The following is a 23985-nucleotide window of genomic DNA, read 5'->3' on the forward strand; positions in this document are numbered from 1 at the left end:
GGACTCCCTGTCGCGTGAGTCGCCCGCGCGCCCCGTTCCGAGGCAGCCGCCCCCGCCGCTGACAGGTGCTGCCCGGAGGGCGTCGGCTGCGGGGTCCCCTGGCGCAGCGGCTGGGAGCGCACGGCCGAGCGCGCTTCGCTCCGCGAGTCCGGAGCCGGCAAGGAGAGGGGCCCAGGGCGCGGCCTGGGGGCGGGCGGAGGGGGGACTCCAGTGGCCTGGAGCCCCGGCGCTCGGAACCACAAACTTTGCGGCGGCCGCGATCTGGCCGTAGCGACAGCCCACCCCCGCCGGTGTGCGAGGAGGCGGCGGCGCCGCCGGAGTCCAGCGGCGGGAGAACCTCGGCGGCGAGGCCGGCTTGCCCCCGCGCTGGCCCGAAGCCGCCGGTCACTCCCGGCTGGTGCTGCTGCGTCCGCCGCCGCCGCCGCGGGGCTCCGGGAGGAGGCGCAGCCCGAGAGGGCGGAGAAGGAGGAGGAGGAGGAGGGGAGAGGAGGAGCGCGGGGTGGAGGATGGAGCCCCGGGCAGCCGCGGCGGGCTCGCCCGAGCCGGCGGCGGCGGCGTCCTCGTTTCAGGCCCGGCTCTGGAAGAACCTGCAGCTGGGGGTGGGCAAGAGCAAGGGCGGCGGGGCCGCGCGCGCGGGGGGCCCTGAGCACCGCACTGCGGACACCCCGTCGCCCTCCCCGCCGCCCCCCGGGGGCCGGCGGGATGCCCCGGCCAGCTTGGGTGGCGGGGGCAGCCGGTGGAGCGGCTTCAAGAAACGGAAGCAAGTGCTGGACCGCGTCTTCTCCTCCTCGCAGCCCAACCTGTGCTGCTCGTCGCCGGAGCCTCTGGAGCCCGGTGGCACTGGCCGGGCCGAGCCTGGGTCCACGCTGCGCCGCCGGATCCGCGGGCATCTGCTTCCCGTGGGGAAGGGGCCGGGGGCCGCCGCCGCCGCTGGAGCGACTCCTCCCGGCGGACGCTCCCCAGACTCGGCTCCCTCTTCGTCCTCCGCCTCATCCTCGCTGTCCTCCTCGCCCCAGCCGCCCCCGAGGGGGGACCGCGCCCGGGATGAGAGCGCGCGGCGTCGGGGCACCGCGGCGCACTTGTGCCATCAGAAGAGTTCCTCGCTGCCGGGCACCGCCTGCTTGGAGCAGCTGCTCGAGCCGCCGCCGCTGCCGCCTCGCGCTGAGCCAGCCCAGAGCCCGGCGGAGCCGCGGACCCCGGAGAAGGGCCCGGAGCGCGGCAGCAGCGGGGTGAGTGACAGGTGGGCGCGGCCCGAGCCAGGGCGCGCGGGGGCCACGCCTCCAGCGGTGGGCAATCGGGACCCCGGGAGGGCCCGGGAGGGGCCGGGTAGGGGTGCTGCAGATCAAACAGAGAGAGGGAAAAGTTCTGACTTGCCCTCTGACTTGACTTTGGACAGAAAGAGCACCTATTGCTAGAAGCTAGTTTGGGTCGCTTTCTCAGCTGCCGATGAAAGTGGACGTATTAATGGTAGCCCAATAGGAGAGGACCTGGGGAAGGAAATGGCAACCCACTCCAACATTGTTGCCTGGGAAATCGCATGGACAGAGCAGCCTGGCGGGCCACAGTCCGTGGGGTCGCAAAGAGCTGGACACGACTGAGCGACTAAGCACAGCACAATAGGAGAGGAATAAGGTTAGACATAAAATGCGTACTTTTTTGGAGAGCCCCTAAAAGGACTGTCTAGCTAAGTCTCACCTTGTCCAAGAAAAAGCAAGCATGCCCAACACACTTTCAGGGAAAAGTAGAAATGCGAAGAGGCGAATTGATGGCAAACGTGAGGTCACGTCTTGGGGAAACTCTTTAGGCGCAAAAGTCTTCATCTTCCCACCCTCCTCAAAACTTCCTGCTGTGAGTGGATCGCTGTCTAACAAGTGGCCAGCGTGTCTCTTCCGAGTTAGTCACACGGATGTTCCTATGGCTTTTTCTTTTTTTTTTAACTTTATTTTACTTTACAATACTGTATTGGTTTTGCCAGGCTTTTTCTGTTTTATAGTCATCTAAAGTAGTTGCGTTCAGCTTAGGCTGCTTTGTACACCATGTTGACTCTTCGGTCAGGCAATAGTCAAGTAAAAATCTGTGAAATGTTCCACTGAGCTGTGGCTTTTACTCCCTTGGTTTTGTACGGTTTTGTAGAGGCGGTGTTCTTTTGTAAATGTTTATCAAATCGTGGTCATGCTAGCAAGTATTTTGAAAGTTGCGTTCTGCCAGGGACCTAAAGAACTTTTTTATTCCAATACATCTTATATTGATTCTCATTATCTTGACTCTGATTAGTTGGGTTAGTAATATATACAGTAAAACTTTAATTAGATTAGAAGTTGGGTCACAAAAAAACATAAGGCCATGCTTTGAAGGGTAAGATATGGGAATAGATGGACTTTCAGTTGAAAGTTTTCACAGTTTATTGGCTAATGTATTAGTGTAATCAGAAAGTCAACCAGAACACTAGTGTGTTTTGTTGTTTCATAAACACAACTGCTTGCAATAATCTGATGTTACTGATGCTCTAGAAAACACCTGATGGTTTAGAACAAGGTTCCAGTTATTTTCAGAGGAGGAGACAGATAATAACGACAAAAAGCCTATATGAACCTACCTTTCCTTTTTGTCTTGAAAGAGAATTGAATAGAACTCCTAATTCTGGTTCCAAAATGAGGTGGTTTTACAAAGATGCTTTAAATTCAGTGTAGATGAATACTATATATTTTAAAATTATTTATTTTTGAGTATGTACATGATCCTAATGTATAAGAATTTTAGAGCTGGGATACTTGTTTACATTTGTTTTTATTAACTTTTATGATCAAAACATTTAAAAAGACACCATATTTCTGCAAGTGTTAACTTACTAAATAATTTTGCAGTTCAATGAACCAAGATATTTTCATAGCAATAGAAAGGAATTCAGAATTAATCTCTATATTCATTTTTATCAAAACGTTTTCAGGTGCTATCAACCTTTATTTGAAAAATACTGCTGTTTAAATATGAACATTCTATACAAAAGACCAAAAAACTGATTTGAGAGAATATGAAGCAAACATTATTACCTGTGTCTTCATAAAATTCTGGGCACTTGCATGATATAATCCTCACAACTGCCCTACATGATAGAAGTTCTTGCTTGATTTCCTAGGAAATCAATGCTCAAAGAAATTAAAGAATCTTTCCAAGGTCACATCGTTAACATATGACAGAAAGAAGTTTTGTCGTTCTCTAAAATGTTTTTCCATCATGACAGCTACGCTTGACCACTTTTAGAACTTTGTATGTCTCTGAGATAACTTCAGTGCTGTTGATTAATACTTGTAAGTTTGCCTGTTAATACATTCCAGTTTCCTAGAATCTGTTCTGTGATTGATTAGCTGAATTAATTTGTTCTTTGTTCTCTGTAATGCATCGTTGCGTATCTTTTATATCACATTTACAAATTATAGTTCTAAAGAAGCTTTTCATTATAAAGAACCAGAATGTCAGTGAAGTCATAGGAGGAATACAAAGGCCAAACCCTCTTTCAAAGAGTAGGTGACGGGTGGAGTGTGGGCAGGAAGATAGGCCCTGAGGCTTAATTGTTGATTCACTGCATCTGCTGCTTATGAAGCCTTGTGCCCTGAGAAGTGGACAGTTTTCTGTTACGAGTCCCACATCCAGTTTTTAGCAGCTTTCTTTCACTAATGCACAGAGAGGATTCCTGTCTCCTAAATGCCTCTTTGCCCAACTCTAGGAACCTGGCTCACCCCTCTAGAGAGAAGGAAGTAATGGAGCTGGAACCTCGAACTGGAAGAGGACTCCTTAAAGTGTCCAGGAATAGGTGTAACTCTGCAGCACCCTCCCGGGCTTCCAGCCCAACTCAGGGATCTTTCCTTTCTCTCCCTGCACCTCCTCACTGAAGACACTTGGGCATGGGGAGGGAGCTTGTCGCACATGCAGATTTCAGTTTTATTCACAGTTCATAAGCACAGATGGGAACACATAAAAGACAAGATGCTAAAAGCCTTAAATCCATCTTCAGATTGCCTAGGGAAAAAGCCCCTTCTCTTAAAAAAGAAAATTCATTGCAAAAAAGCAGGTTACGCAAATTTTCTCTTGTTCTCTGCTTGCTCCTGGCATTAGCCATGTTCTTCAACACTCTCCCCACCTCTCCACCCCCCAGCCCAGCACGAGGCCCCAACAGCATATGTGCGCATACGCTGAGACTGGCTGGAGATACGGTGCAAAAGCAAAAAAATCATTTTGGACTGCTTGGGAAGGAGATTTGGAAGTCCCTGCTGTATAATCATTACAACTGAGCAAACCAGTCTACCTCCTTTGCCCCTGCCAGCCCACTTGCTAGTGTGTGCGTGTGTGTGTGTGTGTGTGTGTGTGTGTTTAAGTCAAATATACCTTTGAAACAGTTTAGCAGACTTAATAATGCCTTGCTGTTGGAGCATGTGCATTATTTAAAAGGTTCTGCTTTGAAAAAAAAAAAAGAAACCCCTTTCTTCCCACTGATTCTAGTTCACGCGCTGGGCCATATTGTCATGCCAGATGCATTTCATTTTCTGCAACACAGTTGGGAAAGATGCGTTCTCAATTTGTGTGCATATCAAAAATGTGCCAATTTTATGTATTCTGTCTTGATGAGTTACTAAAATTATACTTCGCTGGAATCAGAAAGTCCGTTAAAGAGTGAGGCATGAATATGTTGCATTTTTTAAGTGTTTTAACAAAAGTTTGCAGTGTTTGTGAATGCTAATCCTTTATTTTTTTCAAATTCATTTTGTTAAAATTGCTTTCATAGAGGAGTAAAAATTATTTTGAAAAAAATGAGTAAAATATTCAGGGTATGAAATGTTTCAGGATAGGAATGTTTCAAAACACAGTAGGAAGAATACCCGTTCCTTGTGATAACGTTTCTAAATTACATAGGAAAGCTCCAATAAAAAGTGGAAGGTACCTTCTAAGATTAAGTCTAGACATGAAGTAAATCTGGCTTTATTAATTATCTGATCTTTTAAAGAAAGTCTGTATCAAAAAGTTTAAAAAATGTGATTTGTGTAATTTTTGCTATCTATTTTTCAGGTGTCTTTAATCTTACTTAAAATAGCATAACTTAGAAGGAAATGGCAACCCACTCCAGTGTTCTTGCTTGGAGAATCCCAGGGATGGGGGAGCCTGGTGGGCTGCTGTCTATGGGGTCACACAGAGTCGGACACGATTGAAGTGACTTAGCAGCAGCAGACTTGGGAAAGGCACAAATTTTAAAAAGTAATGTAAATAATTAAAACTACTAGAATCCCCCAAATAATCTAAAAAATAAGCTCCTAGAAGGAGTGTTGGAAACTTGTCCAAAGCTTTTTCAAAGTAAAAGAGTGAGGGTGAGATCTCAGGACATTTTGGAGCAGGATGTACAGTTCAATGTGTGATTTCATTCTTGAAAAATATTGGCATCATCAAATTATTCCAGAGAAAGGGCTAGATGGAATGATAGTTTTTCTCTGGAGCAGAATTATTTCCTGTAACCTTCAATATCAGGTGTATCTGGTGAATTTGTATAGAGCTGTGGATCTTGTGGACTTCCCTGATGGCTCAGACAGTGAAGAATCTGCCTACAATGGAGGAGACCAGGGTTTGACCCCTGGGTTGGGAAGATCCCCTGGAGAAAGGAATCCTATCCACTCCAGTATTCTTGCTTAGAGAATCCCATGGACAGAGGAGCCTGGCAGGCTACAGTGCATGGGGCTTGCAAAGAGTCTGATGTGTCTGAATGACTAACACACACACATACACACGGATCTTGTATTTATAAATGCAAGTGTTAGCAGGTATATGTTAATTGAGATGGGCTTGAAACCTGTCTCAATAAAGACTAGCAGTTGTGTGCTGTTATTATTTTTGGATGGTTTATTAAAGTTTTGCCGCTGCCACCATTGCAAGTAAATGGGTGCTGAAAAAAATCAACAGGGGATTTGCTGGTCCTTTGATGTAAATTATTTTCCTTGCAGTGGTGGCAAAAGTAGCCTAAAATTAACCCAGGCAGAACTGGTGACATCACAACTTCTTTAAATAGTAATGAAAAAAATCTTATATAACTTTTGGCAAATATGTGCACTCTATCATGAAAAAGTGAATAAATACTTTGAGGGATAAAGCAGAAGTAACAGGTTCATAAGGAAAATAGGACAAATATTCCCTCCTGTTTTCTGTTGCTCCATCATTTGGAAATAGGGGATGATTTCACAAAATTAAAGGTTAATAATATATATTCGGCACAAGGAAACATGTAGTATGATTTTTTCACTTATATCAATTATCAAAATGTTTGCCAACTCTAGACTGATAATGAGTAAAAAGTATGTGTAGATAACATTGGAAGCGTTGACAAAATCTGCAGATTCAGAAGTTAGGGTAATGGATTTTTAAGTTAAATCATAGTTATTTACAGCTTTGTAGCAGACATCTGTTTTAGAGTAGCAAAAATTAATTTTTTGAAATGTGAAATTTTTTGCTTTGACTTATTAATTTTACTGGAAAACTTACTAAAAACTATACATTTCCCTGCCTCAATAAACCAAGCATCCTAAATAGAAGCTTTTCTTGATATCTGAGGGCCATTGTTTGAATACTCGCTTTTGGGGGGGAGGGGGTTGTTTTTTGTGAATGAAATAGATAACTGTTTTAACTTGCTTTAGGTAATCTTGCTTGTTTCCATGAAAATACAGTGCAAAGCATACCTATTTATGATAAGCTTGACTTCCCTGATGGCTCAGATGGTAAAGCGTCTGTCTACAATGTGGGAGACCTGGGTTCGATCCCTGGGTCGGAAAGTTCCCTGGAGAAGGAAATGGCAACCCACTCCAGTACTCTTGCCTAGAAAATCCCATGGATGGAGGAGCGTGGTGTCCATGGGATCGCAAAGAGTCAGACACGACTGATCAACTTCACTTTCACTTTGTCTTCCTATAAAGTTAATTATTGAAAAGCATGAGGCACTCTTCCTCAAGTCATTTTTTTCACTTGTCAAATAAACTTTACTGTCTTTATTTGTGGATTTTATTGCTACCATTGAACTTATTGTATTTTTGCCTGCATGGTGAGCTTTATGTGCTATCTTGATGTCTTTGTCATTATCAACCTTTTCTTCTAGTTTACATTGTTTTTTAATAAATCATGTGTGAAAAGTAATTACTAAACCTTAACAATTCAAGAATGTATGCAAATATATTTCCCCCTTCAATGTATACTGGGGGCTTCCCTGGTGGTGCAGAGGTTAAAGCGTCTGCCTGCAATGTGGAAGACCTGGGTTTGATCCCTGGGTCGGGAAGATCCCCTGGAGAAGGAAATGGCAACCCACTCCAGTATTCTTGCCTGGAGAATCCCATGGACGGAGGAGCTTGGTGGGCTACAGTCCACGGGTCACAAAGAGTCGGACATGACTTCACTTTCACTTTCACTTTCGCTTTCCAATGTATACCAGTTTCTTAGAAATTTTTTTCCAGCAAAATAGCAGGCCACAATTTCCCCAGTGTCTCCAAATATTCATGTTCAATATTAGTCTGAATGCAAGCAACATGAAAACTTCATTTTCATTATAATGAGATTTAGAAGTCTCACATATTATGTTCTTGAGAGAACAGTTTTCCTATGAAATCTCTTTTGAGATATTTTGCATCAGCCTTATTTCCCATTCTCTTTGGACCTAGCCAATCTGGAAAATTATGGCACATGATAGATGGGACTCTGGACATTTTAGGATCAAGGCAAGCCTCCTAATCCTACGGATTTTATTTAGAGAGGCCCCTTCAGTATTAGCAATCTCACCTTATTTTGCACTGCTGGAGTAGAATTTGGCAAGCCTTAGGACAGTGGACCTATGGAATCAACATTGTAAAATAGATTACCGTTTTATAAAGTTATTTATACCATTACCATTTATTACCGTTTTAAACTTGCTGAATTAATGAAGGGATGAATGGATGGGCTGGAGCTGTTCGGAGATAAGTTCTCTTGGAGAAGTTTCAAAATCACTTTATGGTTGCAGAAAGATGTTCTTCTTGCTTTCTTATTTCCAAGTCCTTTTATGCCTGGCAAACATCTGACACTCCCCTCTTCTCTCAGCTGCTGAACTGGCTTTTCTCAGCCTGTGCTTTAATTCTGGTTCCTATCTGAGGGCACAAGGGAGCATATGACCACCGTAGTGTGCTCACGTGGGGAAGGGGGAGCGGTGTCTGCTTCTGAGGTCTCTGGCTTGGGGATGTGTTTCTTGCTGCTGGTCTCTGACCCCAGCTATCTGTTTTGGGCCCCAGTCTCTGCGTCTGGCCTCTAAAATTACACCCCCGCGTCTGGATCACTGACGCCTGTTGACATGTCCTGCCTCATGATCTCTGAGTCTTGACCTCCCCTTGGATGTTAGCTCAGGATCGCTTTGCTGCCTGCTTCATTGCACTTCTCCTCAGCTCCACGTACTTTAACTAGATTAAAAATCCCGTCTTGATCAAGAATCCTGCCCTTGTTAGCCTGGCTAATTCTGCTGCCTCTTGAGGTGCCAAGTGTGTGAACTGGGGTTCAGACGGTCTGCCAGTTGCTTTTCATAGTGACCACCTGTCTAATGTTCAGCATATTTTTAGAATACCAAAGCCTCCTTCAGACCATCAGCATTGCCTGTCAACGGCTTTTGCCTATCAGGGGTGTTTCTTCCCTTGGAGGACTGAGCCAGGGCTGTTCATTCATTGTCTCTGTGTCCCTGCTTACTCTTCTGTTTTCTAACTCTCACCCTGTCTGCTCCTTGACATCATCCCCCCTTTTCCTTAGCCCTGCTTGTTTTCTCTTTCTCCTTAACATTTTCTCTATTTCTGATTGCAAGGCAATTTTTGTAACTAACCACTAAGCATCTGGGGCTTTCCCAGTGGCTCGGTGGTAAAGAATCTGCCTGCAGTGCAGGAGACATGGGTTCAGGCCCTGGTTTTGGAAGATCCCCTGGAAGAGGAAATGGCAACCGAGTCCAGTATTCTTGCCTGGGAAATCCTATGGACAGAGGAGCCTGGTGGGCTACAGTCCATGGGGTTGTGAACGCGTCAGACACAGCTTAGTGACTAAACAATACTAACCACAGAAACTAAGCATCTGGAGCTGCACCGTCCCATATGGCAGAGACACTTGGCTACTGAGCACTGGAGAAGTGGCTAGTTCATGTTGAGATGTGTGGAAAGTGTAATGTGCACACCAGATTTTTGAAGCCTCAGCTCAAAGAAAAGGAGGTAAAATATCTTACTACTAATTTCTTATATCACTTGCGTGTTGAAAATAGTAATGTGGATATATTGGATTAAATAAAATATATCATTAAAGTTAATTTTACCCATTTATTTTCATTTAAAAAGTGTGGCTGCTGGAAAATTTTCAGTTGTGTGTGTGACACATTTTTATTTTATTGGACAGCAGTGATCTAGAGCATGTGTTCAAACTCGATTACCCACAGGGGCCATCAAAGCAAATGAGCAAAGGAGGTTTGCTGGGGCGGGCAGTGAGTGAAGGAAGGAGCCAAGGGCTCCATTCCAGGGGCAGCTACTTCTCCCTCCAGCTGATCATTATCATTCAGTGAAAGAAGTAGTGCAGCCAGAGTTTCTCAGTTCTTTAACAGAAGCCAAAATTATCCAGATTTTTGTGTGACATCTCCAGAATCTCGCATTTTTGGCAAATAGTTCATTTTTTTTTAGATCAAATAAAATATATCTCTGGGCTGAATTTAGCTATCAGCTTGAACTTCTGACTCAGAGGGTTCACGTTTGACTTTGCCTCTGCCTTCCTAGCGCCAGGAGAATGTTACCTGGTTACAGTGGGTATTGATAACATTTCACAGAATAGCAGCATCAGAAGTGGTGGGATGGAAGGTGGAATGCAACAGGTGGAGGGGTGTGTGGAAAGAGGAGGGGGGACAGGGAGGCAGGTCAAGCAGTTTGGCTCTTCCCGGGGGTAAAGGAAAGTGGTGCTGAGAGCACAAGGACTCTGCTGGGAGGGGCTTGTGGGCAGACTGTTGGTTTTGCTTCCAATGGAGATAGAGAGGGAGAGGTTGAAGTTAAAGGAGAAGATGGGTTAACTGATAGATGCAGTCCTTAAAGACACGGGTGGTGGGGCTAGGCCCAGAGAGCAGGGAAATGGTAGTGTCTGCGGAAGAGATGGTGTGGGTGTGGATGCAAGTAAGGAGCGGGCTGGGTGGCAGTGATTTGAGGGTGCTCCCAGGCGAACATGTGCCCTGTGAATTCAGGAAATGGGGTGTCAGTAGTGGGACTGGAGCCTAGGGTGTTTGGAGGAGGGGATATTGGGAAATGAAGGTGCAGATGAAGGTGTGGGAACTCTGAGGGCTGAGGAGCGAGTGTAGCCAGGGGCCCAGAGGCATTTGAACAGGGAGACTTGAATCTTGGAAGGATGAAGTCGGAGGCCAGGACAGTCCATTAGAGCCTGAAGTTGGCAGGTGACTGACCCTGGGGAGGAGGACATGGACAGATTTTAAGACCAGTGATGCATCTGGACCTTCGGGAAAAGGTAGAGTGAAAGGAATAAATCATAGCACATTCCTTCCTTATGTTTTTGATTTTTTCTGGTTCTGGTTCGAAATGCTTTAACTAAAAGGTGTTTTCCTTTGGGAGGGAGAGGGAAGGTTGGATTCTGAATTTGCATGTATGCAGCATGGTTGAGGGTGCTGGGCCCTTGGGTGCCCAGTTGTCACTTATTCACTGTAATAACTCGGTCTTAAAACTTTTTTTCTTTTAATTGCAGTTTTAAAAAATGGACAGGGAGGCCTAGCGTGCTGCAGTCCCCGGGGTCCCAAAGAGTCGGACATGACTGAGCAACTGAACTGAACTGATTTATAATGTTGTGTTAATTTCTGCTGTAAAACGGATTCAGTTATATGTATGTTCTTTTTCATATTTTCCATTATGATTTATCACAGGATATTGAGTATTATTTCCTGCGGTATACAGTAGGACCTTGCTGTTTATCCATTCTGTATATACCAGATTGCTTCTGCTAACATCTTTCAATCCATCCCCCGCCCCCCCTTCCTTGGCAACTGCAAGCCTGTTCTCTATGTCTATGAGTCTTTTTCTGTTTCATAGATAAGTTTACTTGTGTCATATTTTAGATTCCACATATAAGTTATGCATTATTTGTCTTTCTGGCTTAACTTCACTTACTGTTATAAACTCGAGGCCCATCCATGTGGCTGCAAATGACATTATTTCATTCTTTTTAATGTAAAAGCTCATATTCTTGATACTTATTTTGGATTCTTCTTGAGTAAAATAGTTATTTTCTCTGCAGTATTAGGTACTGAAAACAGTGAGTGTTAATGAAACAAAAGAAAGGACAAGACATACATTTGTGTTTAAAAAAAAAAACCAGATAAAACAAAAACCCCCTACATATTTTTGTTACACAGATTTTTATGGTGCCGGATGTAAAAGTGATTAAATATTTGGGGAAATATATAATGCAAGGTTTTGGAATTGAAGGGCTTTGTTGGCATTTTTCTGTCTTAAGGCATCATGCCTCAAATGTTGTGATGTGCATTCTCTGTCAGACACAAAATTGACCCAGGTGTGAATACATGGTCAGTTTTTGAAAATTGCAACTTGATATTCTCTCAGAATAGAAACAATATTCTATCTGGACCTTTAAGCCATATTTGACTCCTGTTCTTTTATGGAAATGTAAAATAGCTTTTGATAAAAGAAAAATTCAACATTTCTATAGTTGTTTTTGAATGATATTTTCCACACCAAACTAGAAGTCTGAGTGTTTTCCAAAATCTCTTTTGCAATTGAAATAGATTTTGGAGACGAGTTCTGTGTCGTTAAAAAGCTGTTGCCAAAGCTCCCTGGAGGTGGGAACACTCTAGATCTGTGTGCCCTGCTGTCTCTGAGGGCAGTCATGAACTGTGCCTCCCTCTCCTTTCTATGCCTCTCTCAACTTTCAAAAGGACGCTGGAGGTGAGGGGCAGGGATGGGGTCCTCCTGAGGCTGGGACCTCTCCTGGTTCTCACTGGCCTCACGTATGTGCTATGTCAACTCAGTGGTTTCAAGCAAACCAACACTGACTTCAGCACTTTGGCCATCCCCCTAGTACCTCTCTGCTCTCTTTGGCCCCTAGGTAGCTTGCATTTACATTAGCCTCAGTTCAGTTCAGTCACTCAGTTGGGTCCGACTCTTTGCAGCCCCATGGACTGCAGCACGTCAGGCCTCCCTATCCATCACCAACTCCCGGAGCTTACTCAAAGTCATGTCCCTTGAGTTGGTGATGCCATCCAACCATCTCATCCTCCGTCATCCCCTTCTCCTCCTGCCTTCAATCTTTCCGAGCACCAGGGTCTTTTCCAGTGAGTCAGCTCTTTGCATCAGATGGCCAAAGTATTGGAGTTTCAGCATCAGTCCTTCCCATGAATATTCAGGACTGACTTGCTTTAGGATGAACTGGTTGGATCTCCTCAGGCTGCTGCTTTTTTGACTTCCTGCCCAGCTCATAGGGAGTCAGCTAAGTGAGAATGAGGGGAACAGGCAAAGATGGCAGGGAGAACCACATCATCAGTTTCCGAGATGCCCCACACCCTCTGCCTCTTTTCAAGGAAGATTGGGGTTTGTAAAATTTTCTTAATCTATTCCTTTCTACCTGACATTTTCATTTCCTCCAGCTCCAGCATTTTTCTCCTTGGGTAGATGCTAGAATATGAGGAAGATCTGTATGTACTTTGCCGTGCATGGGTCTTTGTATATCTTGCATCTGTGTATCTCTGTTACAGAACTAACCAGGTGGTATATTATTTGGGTCTTGTCTCTTCATTCACTGCCCTCCTGCTATTTGCCTTTCAGCTATTTCACTTGTCCTTCTGGGAACTGAGTAGAGAAAATAAAGTCAAGCATTTTTTTTTTAAATATTTTTTTTTTTCCACAGTGAAGTTTAAATAATTGGTTCCTATAGTTTTTTTTTTTTTAATATTTTGTGTTACTTTGACTTATGTTGTGTACATACACACACACACACACACATACCTACATATGCCTTCACCTAGTATGGTTTATACACATATCTATTCTTTCACATACATTATATTTTCCCCTGGAGTCAAAGATAAGCAGAGGAACTCTAAAATTCTTCCACTGAAGTTAATCTGTTGATACTAAGGTTCAGTGATAACACAGTCTTTATAAATGGTCTAAGTTCATTTAGTATTAGTAGGTGTACAATGGAGAAGGCAATGGTACCCCACTCCAGTACTCTTGCCTGGAAAATCCTATGGAGAGAGGAGCCTGGAAGGCTGCAGTCCATGGACACGACTGAGCGACTTCACTTTCACTTTTCACTTTCATGCATTGGAGAAGGAAATGGCAACCCACTCCAGTGTTCTTGCCTGGAGAATCCCAGGGAAGGGGGAGCCTGGTGGGCTGCCGTCTATGGGGTCGCACAGGGTCGGACATGACTGAAGTGACTTAGCAGCAGGTGTACAATAACCAGCTCAACCAAAGGGAAAAAAAAGACAACTAGCAGGCAGTTGTGGTTTACTGGGCTTCTCAGGTGGTTCAGTGGTAAAGAATCCACCTGCCAAGCAGGAGACTCTGGTTTGATCCCTGGGTCAGGAAGATCCCCTAGAGAAGGGAATGGCAACACACTTCGGTATTTCTGCCTGGAAAATCCCATGGACAGAGGAGCCTGGCAGGCTACAGTCCTTGGGGTCTTAAGAGTCAGACACGCCTGGTGTTCTACAAAGGGGATGAGTTATCTTCTATTGAACTTAATTGTATAAGAAATGCCTTTTCTTCGATAGAATAATCTTTCTTCTGTAAATATCCATCTTATTTACAGCCACCATGGAAGAGAAGTTACTGAATTATTTCCTTAATCTTTTGAAACCTAGATCTCACAATACCTAAGATTTATCATTAGTATTTTCAAGCTTGGCTTGGCTTTATTCTCACAAAGTGATCCTCAGAGATTAAAAAAAAAAAGGCGGGGGGCAGCACCTTGGTGAGCTACTTTATTGATACAGTTCATCTTTTAATTAGAGAAGAATGGTAACCTTTAGGGTCGTAAAGATGTATTCTCATAATCACAGAAAGCTCATTTTTTGAAATCGCCTGAAAAAGAGAGTTGGAGAATAATTAAATTAGGAACAAATGGATCTGGGACAGCAGAGCTTTTGTTTGTGTTGACTGCTTAAAGGATATTTTATTTTATGTTAATGTTGCTAATGATTCTCAATGACTCTTTTTTATAGCATAATCCTCTTAATTGTATCTGGATGGCATTTTGAGTGGTGTATTTTGTAAGTGCCTGGTTCATATTTTAAAATCTAGTTGTTTTTTTTCTTTCTAGGAGTTGAAGTCTAACTTGAATTTCAAGCAACTACACAAATTGTGTTTGTATTTGATGCTAGAACTTTGCACTAGGTTTGTGTGGACTTGTTTTGCGTGAGCATCTGTGACCTTTTTTTGGTAGTATCTATTGTGATAGGGCTTGACCTTCACTCCTCTGCCTTTGAATTAATTTTTTGTTAAATCACAATGCACATTCTGCCTTCTGAAGTTGCATTATGTGACCCTGAACATGGTGACGGTGGTCCTTCTATGGCCACCCTGAGCTGGGCTCTCTTGGCTAAATTGTACCGTCTCACCTTTGACCTGAGGCCAACCAGTTCCCAGGGCTTCTTACCCCTATTTTATTATTATTTTGTTTTATTTTTCTTCCAGTTTAATTGAGGTATAATTGACGTATAGCACCGTATAGGTTTAAGTTGTACAGCATAATGATTTAGGTATGCCATGAAGTAATCATCATAAGTTTAATGAACATCCGTCATCTCATATACAGTGAAGTCAATCAGAAAGAAAAATACCAGTACAGTATATTAACACGTATATATGGAATTTGGAAAGATGGTAATGATGACCCTGTATGTGAGACAGCAAAAGAGACACAGATATAGAGAACAGACTTTTGGACTCAGTGGGAGAAGGTGAGGGTGGGATGATTTGATAGAACAGCATTGAAACATGAATATCACCATATGTGAAAGATGACCAGTCCAAGTTCAATGCATGAAACAGGCACTCAAAGTCAGGGCACTGGGACAACCCTGAGGGATGGGCTAGGGAGGGAAGTGGGAGAGGGCTCGGGATGGGGGCACATGTATACCCGTGGCTGACTCATGTCAGTATATGGCAAAAACCACCACAATATTGTAAAGTAATTAGCCTCCAATTAATTTTTAAAAAGAAATTAAAACAATTTCTTAAGAAGAGAACTCCTAGGGTTTAACGTTATCACAAGTTTCAGATATACTGTGCTGCAGTGTTAATTGTATTTATCATGTTGTCTATTCCATCCTTAGTACTTGTTTTGGAGAGGGCGATGGCACCCCACTCCAGTACTCTTGCCTGGAGAATCTCATGGATGGAGGAGCCTGGTGGGCAGCAGTCCATGGGGTCGCTAAGAGTCGGGCACGACTGAGCAACTTCCCTTTCGCTTTTCACTTTCATGCATTGGAGAAGGAAATGGCAACCCACTCCAGTGTTCTTGCCTGGAGAATCCCAGGGATGGGGGAGCCTGGTGGTCTGCCGTCTATGGCGTTGCACAGAGTCGGACACGACTGAAGCGACTTAGCAGCAGCAGCAGTACTTGTTTATCTTAAACTGGAAGTTTCTACCTTTTGACTGCCTTCATCCATTTCCCCCTCCTCCCTGCCCTCTCTGGTAACCACAGATCTGATCTCTTTTTCTTTGGGTTTGTTTGGCACTTTATAACTAGTATTAAGAACAACATACAGAGCATTTGTTATGTTTGGGCACTGTTCTAAGTGCTCTTTATGTATTAACGTATTTGTTTACTACAATACTTTCCAAAGTAAGTTTATTATCATTTGCGTTTTCTGGACGAATAAACTGCGTCACGAGAGATTAAGTGACTTGTCCACAGTCACACATGAGTGTAATTTGGATTCAAGTCACCTGGCCCTTAAGCCCTGCAAAGGAAGGCTGTTTGTGGTGGCACTAATGGTAAAGAACCTACCTGGGAATCCAAGAGATATAAGAGAGGCAGGTTTGATCCTTGGGTCTGGAAGATCCCCTGGAGGAGGGCATGGCAACCCACTCCAGTATCTGTGCCTGGAGAAGCCCATGGACAGAGGAGCCTGATGGGCCACAGTCCAAGGGGTTGCAAAGAGACAGAAATGACTGAAGTGATGTAGCACGCACACATGCCTGAGAAGTCTAGTTTAAGAAAACAGCTCCAGGTGGAAGTTGGGAATGAAGTGTTAAAGCCTCCTCTTCCTCCTCATCTCAGTACTGACATTACATCTCTCCTTTGCCTCTGCTGTTTCCTACCCATTTTCCTAATTTCTCATAACAAGTGAAGGTAAGAAGACAAATTTAGTGTGACAGATTATGTTAGTGTCAGGCATAATCCTGATCTATCACTTCCTTCTTACTGGTGGGAAGCCCTCTAAGACTTCTTTGATTGCTAGAGAAAGGTATTTCTCAGTTCAGTTCAGTCACTCAGTCCTATCCAACTCTTTGTGACCCCATGAATCGCAGCACACCAGGCCTCCCTGTCCATCACCAACTCCCAGAGTTTACCAAAACTCATGTCCATTGAGTTGGTTGATGCCATCCAACCATCTCATTCTCTGTCGTCCCCTTCTCCTCCTGCCCTCAGTCTTTCTCAGCATCAGAGTCTTTTCAAATGAGTCAGCTCTTTGCATCAGGTGGGCAGAGTACTGGAGTTTCAGCTTCAGCATCAGTCCTTCCAATGAACACCCAGGACTGATCTCCTTTAGAATGGACTGGTTGGATCTTCTTGCAGCCAGACTCTCAAGAGTCTTCTCCAACACCACAGTTCAAAAGCATCCATTCTTCAGCACTCAGCTTTCTTCACCATCCAACTCTCACAACCATTCATGACCGCTGGAAAAACCATAGCCTTGACTAGACGGACCTTTCTTGGCAAAGTAATGTCTCTGCTTTTGAATATACTATCTAGGTTGGTCATAACTTTCCTTCCAAGGAGTAAGCGTCTTTTAATTTCATGGCAACTTTTAAATGTTGGTCCTACTTGAAAAAATTCTTCCTCAGCAGGGTCCTACTCTAAATCATTGTTACTTCTGTTATTGATATTATCCTGAGGAACATCATTTATAAGACCCTTATAATTATGTATTTTCCATATTCTAGAGCTTCATTTCCTTTCTGTCATTACTGCTATTATTTCATGAACAGCATGGGAGTAGCAGAAGGAGAGAAAGTGGATCTCTCTGCTGGACATTCTTTGCACAGTGTGAGCTAAACGTTGCAGACTACATGCATTATTTCATTTTAAATCTCACAGTGGTTTTGACAGAATATATTGTTATATATGCATTTATTTATATTATTTATATAACTATATAAATATGTAAAGGTATATGCTATGTGTGTGCTCACTCTCAGGTGCTTAGTCGTGTCCAACTCTTTTTGACCCCATGGACTGTAGCCTGCCAGGCTCCTCTGTTCCAGGCAAGAATACTGGAGTGGGTTGCCATTTCCTTTTCCAGGGGATCTTCCCATCTCGAATCGAAGCTGAATCTCTTGTGTTTCCTGTTTTGGCAGGCAGATTCTTTATCACGGCATCATTTGTGAAGTAGGCATACGGTGTAGTTGTGTTTTATGTATGGGAAATTCTTAGAGCATTTTTAAGAAATTTGCCTGCAGTCCTGATTCTGTCTACGCTTATTAAATGGCAGAGCTGGTTAACAGGCAGCTGATTTCTGCCAGGGTTGTAGGTTCCAGGCTACCCACTGCTCTACCAGTAGTCAGGCCACATCAGAGCCCCAGTGCCAGGTACAAGACATGCCCAGACCAGTGATTCGTGGTTGAGTCTGCCGTTCCTTCAGCAACAGTCCTATCAATGAGTCAAATCTCAGTATTGCTTTGGAGGGACAGCTGGAGGGTTGTGCCAGTTATTAGTCGGAGAAAAGAATCTAAAAAGATACAAGGAGTAGGCGTGGGTTAGTTTATTTGCGTGCTCAGTTCCAAGAGCTCATAAGTGAATATATTTCAGATCAGATCTTGTGTGTTCTGTACGTGTCTCTTGCCTTCAATCATGTTGTTAAACTCCTGTGAAAATAAAGCTGTGCATCCTGCAGCTAGTCTAAGTGTTAGGATCTCTGGACAGGAAAACAAATTGTTCTCAGAGCATCTAGTCATTTGTGAATCTACCTAGTGGGCTGTATGCCTTAAATAAGGAAAAGGCAAGATAGTTCTTGCCTTATGGTACATCCAGTGATATTGAGATAACTTTTAATGTTTCTTGATTAATGACAATAACAGCAGTAAAATCTTAGTCTTGGGCCTGTTACTGGTTCACAGATGTTACTTCATAATCTTTGTGACAGGAAGGAACACAAGTTCTTAGTCTCATGTTTTATAGATGGATCAATGGAGGCCCAGAAAGAGTGGGGAGTTGCTTGAGGTCGCACAACTGGTGAGTGGCAGAGCTGGGGTTTTGTCCCAAGTGACTGGCTCCAAATCTTTAATTCCCAGGTTCATGGTTTTCCTCAACCCTGAAGAGCTGCTCCATCTGCTTGTCATGCAGTTCTTTCCAGGTGTCTTGGAATAGGGGAAAGATCTGGTTAGAATGTTCTAGGTAATGAACCAGCCCCAAATATACATGTGTTGCTGAAAGGTCTCCTTCCAATCCAATACCCATGAATTTGGTAACTCATCCCTCCTCTTTTTCTCTCTCCCTTCCTCACATATTTATAAAATATTTACTCTGTGGTAGACATAGTATCTTTTAATACCTCAATGAAAGATCAGTTCTTATAGACCTTATGATCTAGTAGGAGGAACTTTCATTAAGTTAAAAAAATACACACATAATTATCAATTGCAGTTGTGATAACACATTCCGAGGAGTATAGAGATACATTGAACTACAAGAATGAATTGCAAGAGGTCCCAACCTAATCATGCAGGATGCAGGAAGGAGAGAGGCAGGAAGACTTTCCTGAAGAAGTGACATAGAGTCGGATGAAATGCAAAGAACAAACAGAAGTTGGCCAGGTTCCTGAGGAGAGGAAATAAGGGAGGTGGTGGATAGTTAAGGGCGGAGGAAACCACAGCAGAAGGAGCTTAGAGGAAGATTGTGTGGGCAGTTAGAATTTGGTTAGTAAGAGGGAAAGCAAGGGAGGATGGGTCTGGAGTGGTTGGCAGGGGCCGGGTTATACAGGGTCTTTTGCCCATGTGGAGATTTGGGACTTGAAGTTCTGAAGCAGTGTTAAGAGCCTGGATGCTTGGCCATGAAGAGAACCACCTTTGGGAAAGTTCTTGACGTGCGTCTTTGCTTTGCTGCTGTGTGTGAGACCACGTGGCTCTCAGAGTTGTTTTGTAAAGTGCTAGAGAAGTGCGTTGAAGGCAATGGCACCCCACTCCAGTACCCTTGTCTGGAAAATCCTATGGATGGAGGAGGCTGGTGGGCTGCAGTCCCTGGGGCCGCTGAAGGTCCGACATGACTGAAGTGACTTAGCAGCAGCAGCAGCAGCAGCAGCAGCAGCAGCAGAGAAGTGCGTTGGGACTACCTTTCTCTACTATTAGATAATGGTATTTTTTAAATGTCTATAATAAATAGGAACAGCAAGTGGATGCAAATATTTTCCCCTCTGGAAAAAGACAATATTTCACTTTCCTTTATTTTATTTGAGCGCTGTTGGAAGGTAAACAGAAGTAGGAAATGCAGTCTGACCTGCTTCTGTCAGTACTCAGGGGAGAGATTCTGTTTTGATGGCACGTCTCAGAGCCGAAGCATGGGTGAAAATGAGAGGAAACCTGGTGACCCAGGTGCTCCAGCTGTAATTTATGGAGAACATAGTTTATATGAGCTTCCAATTTCTTCCCTGATATCCGAGTGGGGGAAGCATGGACTTTGGAAAGCAGTTCTGTGAGGAAGCGTTCATTTCAAAGTCTGTATTTGTTAACATAATCATGGGGCAATTAGGAAGATTGCTTATTGAACACTGTGAAGGAGATTTAAATTTTGGTTTCCTATATACTTTTTAAGATCAATATGGTCACATATAGCCAATACCCACATTTGTGAAACAGATTTGCAGTAGTGCCTAAGCAGGAAGGAAGGTTTAAAGTATGTAAAAACTCACCACTTACTATATAGAGAATGTTAGCGTAGGGAAAGAAAGTATATCGAAGACTTCCTTAGCAAGACTGTTGTCTTTCAAAGTTGAATCAAAGCTGACACGGCAGCATAAGGCAGCCAGCCTGCCCCTCTGAAAGCTTAAGATACAGATCTAGTATGTCCACCAGTGTGAGTGCTCAGACACTGGACTAAGCCCCACCCAAGCCAGGCCTCCCAGTCTGTTCTTTGATGTCGCCAGCCAACCACTGTCATGACCCACCCCCGGCAACATGGGCTTCCCCGAGCACCCAAGCATTACTGCCGTCTGGCATAAGAAATGGCATCTAGTAAAAACTTTCAATTATATAAGCCATACCCAACTCCAGAGTATCAAGAACTTGCATATTCTTCACCTGTCATAATGGAAAAATGTCATGTGGTTTCTTTTTGTTGTTGTTGTTCTTTACGTAGCATTTTACTGGAGTCATGACCAAGTTAGCACTGTTAAACAACAAAGGAATTTAACATTAATTCTCATTGTGTTTGGGGATCATAAAACCTTTCCAAAAAGCAACTGCAAGTTGTGGCCTTCTCTTCATAGAGAAACACAGTGGTATACACACGCTTCACCTTCGAGCAAGGAGGTCCATAATTTCCAGTCCATGGTCTCCAGAGCCCTCAATTATTATTACCCTTGGGATAAAGGGAAGACTCAGTGATAAGGCTCAGGAAATAAGATGGCCTAATAGCACGACAAAAAGTAAAAACTCACATCTCTGAATTTTCAGCCATGACCTTGTTTATTTATTTATTTCAGAACCTTGCAGGGGACATAGATTGATTCTTAAAAGGAAAAAGCTTTAGACTGGCCTCCTAGGGGAGAAGCGCAGACGTGCCCAGAAATAAGAAGTCAGTCGTGCCCTGCAGTGTTTCCTGAAGAGGCCGGTGTACAGTTAGAGCCCTAACTGGGTCATGACCAGGGTTAACATTGGGTGTTGTTTTTTGGAAGTCTCCCTTGCTTGGAGACTCTCCTTTGGGACTGAACCACTGAGAAGTAAGATTCTATTACCAGAGAGTGTGATATGAAATAGAAGCTTCCTCTGATTCTCCTTCTCAGTGGACGGTGGTTGCTGATTATTTGCTACACTCACAGGGCTCTGTTCTAGATTCTGGGGACCCAGGCCCCCACCCTCCAGAGACTTTCCCTCTTATTTGGGGAGAGAGTAAATATATACAGAAGATAAATGTCACTACTGGCTATCACTGTTTAAGGAAATAAAACCGTGGGAATTCCTTTGCTCAGGAGATAAATACAGAGGCTTATTTACCTCCTTGTAGCAGCTGTCAGGACAGTCTTTGTGATTTGCACCAGCAATAGCATCAGTGGCATCACCGACTCAATAGACAGGAGGTTGAATAAACTCTGGGAGTTGGTGATGGACAGGGAGGCCTGGCGTGCTGCAGTCCATGGGGTCACAAAGAGTCGGACATGACTGAGCAACTGAACTGAACTGAAGCGTCAGTAGACTTGTCCTGTCAGCTCTCTCTGCTCATTTTCTCTCAATGACTCCATGGCTGTCTAATGTGCTAAAAAAAAAAAAAAAAAAAAAAAGTGCTGTGTAGAGTCATTTTGAAGAAAGAGCTTTGTTCAAGTGAGAGGGCAATTCTTGAACCTGCGAAGTGCGCGATTCCAGGGGACGTGGATCTGCTGCGTGCTCTGGACCATGACAAACTGAAGCATGGTTACTTCCTTTAAGGTCTTCCCTGCTGGCTCAGATGGTAAAGCGTCTGCCTGCAGTGCAAGAGACCTGGGTTCGATCCCTGGGTTGGGAAGGTCCCCTGGAGAAGGAAATGGCAGCCCACTCCAGTATTCTGGCCTGGAAAATCCCATGGACAGGGGAGCCTGGCGGGCTACAGTCCATGGGGTCGCAAAGAGTCGGACACGACTGAGTGACTTCACTTTCTTTCTTTTCCTTCCTACTCTCTTTAAAGTCAACCAGCCACCCACAGGTCGGACTCAGAGCTCCTTGTCTGGAAGGCTGTCTGCTTGGGGCAAGCGGCCTTTGGGAAGGAAGGTGGGCGGGGCAGGGGGTGGAATGTGAAGACTTAGAGAACTGGTGGCTGGTGGACCGGGAGCCAGGAGATGTGGCTGCTGCTGCTGGCTCTGTGGTCCTGCCGGGCGGGCCAGGCTTGGGCACTGTGGTTCCCCTCGCCGTAGTTTGAGAAGAGCTGGGTAGGAATGGAGGTGTCTAGTGGGGCAGATGGAGCATGGGCATCGGGGACTCCTGCCTTGTGACGGAGCTCACCTCCTCCTGGATGTGGCTTCAAGGGAGAGTGTCTTTACTCTCATACCTGGCAGAACCCCAGGGCAGCCTGGATCCAGAACCTCAGAGGCAATGCCATCAGAGCGCTGTCTCTGCCCTTCCGTCCTTCTTTCTGCTCTTCTCTCAGAAGTGCTTGACCGTGGGCAGCTTCTCCCTCAGGTAGGGCCTCTCTACCTGGTGACCCCAGCAGCTCTTGTATCCATCCTCCTCACAGTTCTTGGGGGTGAGTCTCACGGGAATGATTTGGATCCTCACTCTGCCTACTGTGGCCAGGAGGTGAGGGAGCTTAGCCAGCTCATGTGTGTATCCTTGGAGCCCAGGACTTGAGGACATCCAGCCTAAATAATGTGGACTGAGAGGGGGAAGGAGGTGGGTCCTTAAAGGCAATCAGGTTGGTATGATCAGGCAAAAAGTTCCTGTGTCCACATGGGTGCAGTCAATAATCAGCAGTTGGGAAGATGAGTGATCAGCCATCCAGAAAATCTGTGAGCAGCTGGACCCAGTTCCTGGCTTGGTACGCAGGGTCCCCTCCATTTCTGCAGGGGGAGACTTTTTTTCCCCTGTATTTTTAAAATAAAAGGAACATAGAGTACAGAATGAAAGTGTATATTAAGTAGGTTCTTTTTTTTTAATGCCTGCTTTCTTGAATGAATTGTACTATGTAAAACTCTAGTAATGAGATGACTAGTTTTAAAGTCAACCATGCTACAAATGATAGCACCTGAATTAACCTAAAGGGTGTCTTATTTATTGAGTTGTAGAATTTTGGGGAAAGGACCTATAACATATGCGTTACATAGATACATACTGATACTTGGGTGATGAATACACTGAAGAAGTTAAAATAATATCCTTTCCTCCATTTATCAGAACCTAGAATATAAACAGTTCCTGATCCACACTCCATTATGAAGCAGTTTCATTTATAAAAACATGCTTTAGTAGTATTCAGCCAGTGCTGCCTTTGTCTTTCCTATTGTCCCTGCTATCATGCTAATGGGGGGGGCGGGGAAGCCACTTTGCTTTTAGGGGATCTGTGGTTTGAGTACAAAGGAAGAGGAAAAAAATAGTATAAGAAAGAATGGTTTAGGTGAGCTGCCTGCCCCTGGGCCAGAGACCACACTGGTTGACTTTGCCAAGGCAGAGAGAGGACCAGGACTTCCACTGAGCTGTGGAAGATACTCAGCTCTTCAAACCCCACATTTTTATTCTGTAAAGCTAGGGGAATAATATACTTACCCACTGGTGCTGTTTAGAGGGTCCAGTGAACCAGTGTCAGTTCCTGGCATTGTAGATGCTCAATATATATCCATTATTCTCTCATACCCACCCCTACCCCCTGCCATGACTGCTGTTACTCTATTATTTCTCTGTACTTGGCTTAGCAAGTATTTTCTTTAAAAGTTACCCAGTGTCTTTGGAGCCTTAAGGCATGATCATTTACACATTAGCATGAGTTAGTTCAGTTAGAGTCTTTTCTCCTGGATAGAAAAACTGTAAAGTTTGGATAAAAGGTGGAATTGGTGGG

General features: G+C 44.3%; 1 protein-coding gene across 7 annotated transcripts in view; it reads left to right on the forward strand.

Moving 5' to 3' along the window:
- The window catches only part of MCTP1 (multiple C2 and transmembrane domain containing 1), a 557812-nt gene continuing 534246 nt past the window's right edge, over window positions 420–23985 (forward strand). For all 7 annotated transcript variants that reach the window (XM_018050030.1, XM_018050036.1, XM_018050032.1 and 4 more), the window contains exon 1: window positions 420–1229. In XM_018050030.1, the coding sequence (XP_017905519.1) occupies window positions 507–1229 (723 nt within the window). In that variant the 5' untranslated portion in view covers window positions 420–506. The remainder of the gene's footprint in view (window positions 1230–23985) is intronic.

This window comes from Capra hircus, chromosome 7 (assembly GCF_001704415.2).
Source record: "Capra hircus breed San Clemente chromosome 7, ASM170441v1, whole genome shotgun sequence".
NCBI lineage: Eukaryota > Metazoa > Chordata > Mammalia > Artiodactyla > Bovidae > Capra > Capra hircus.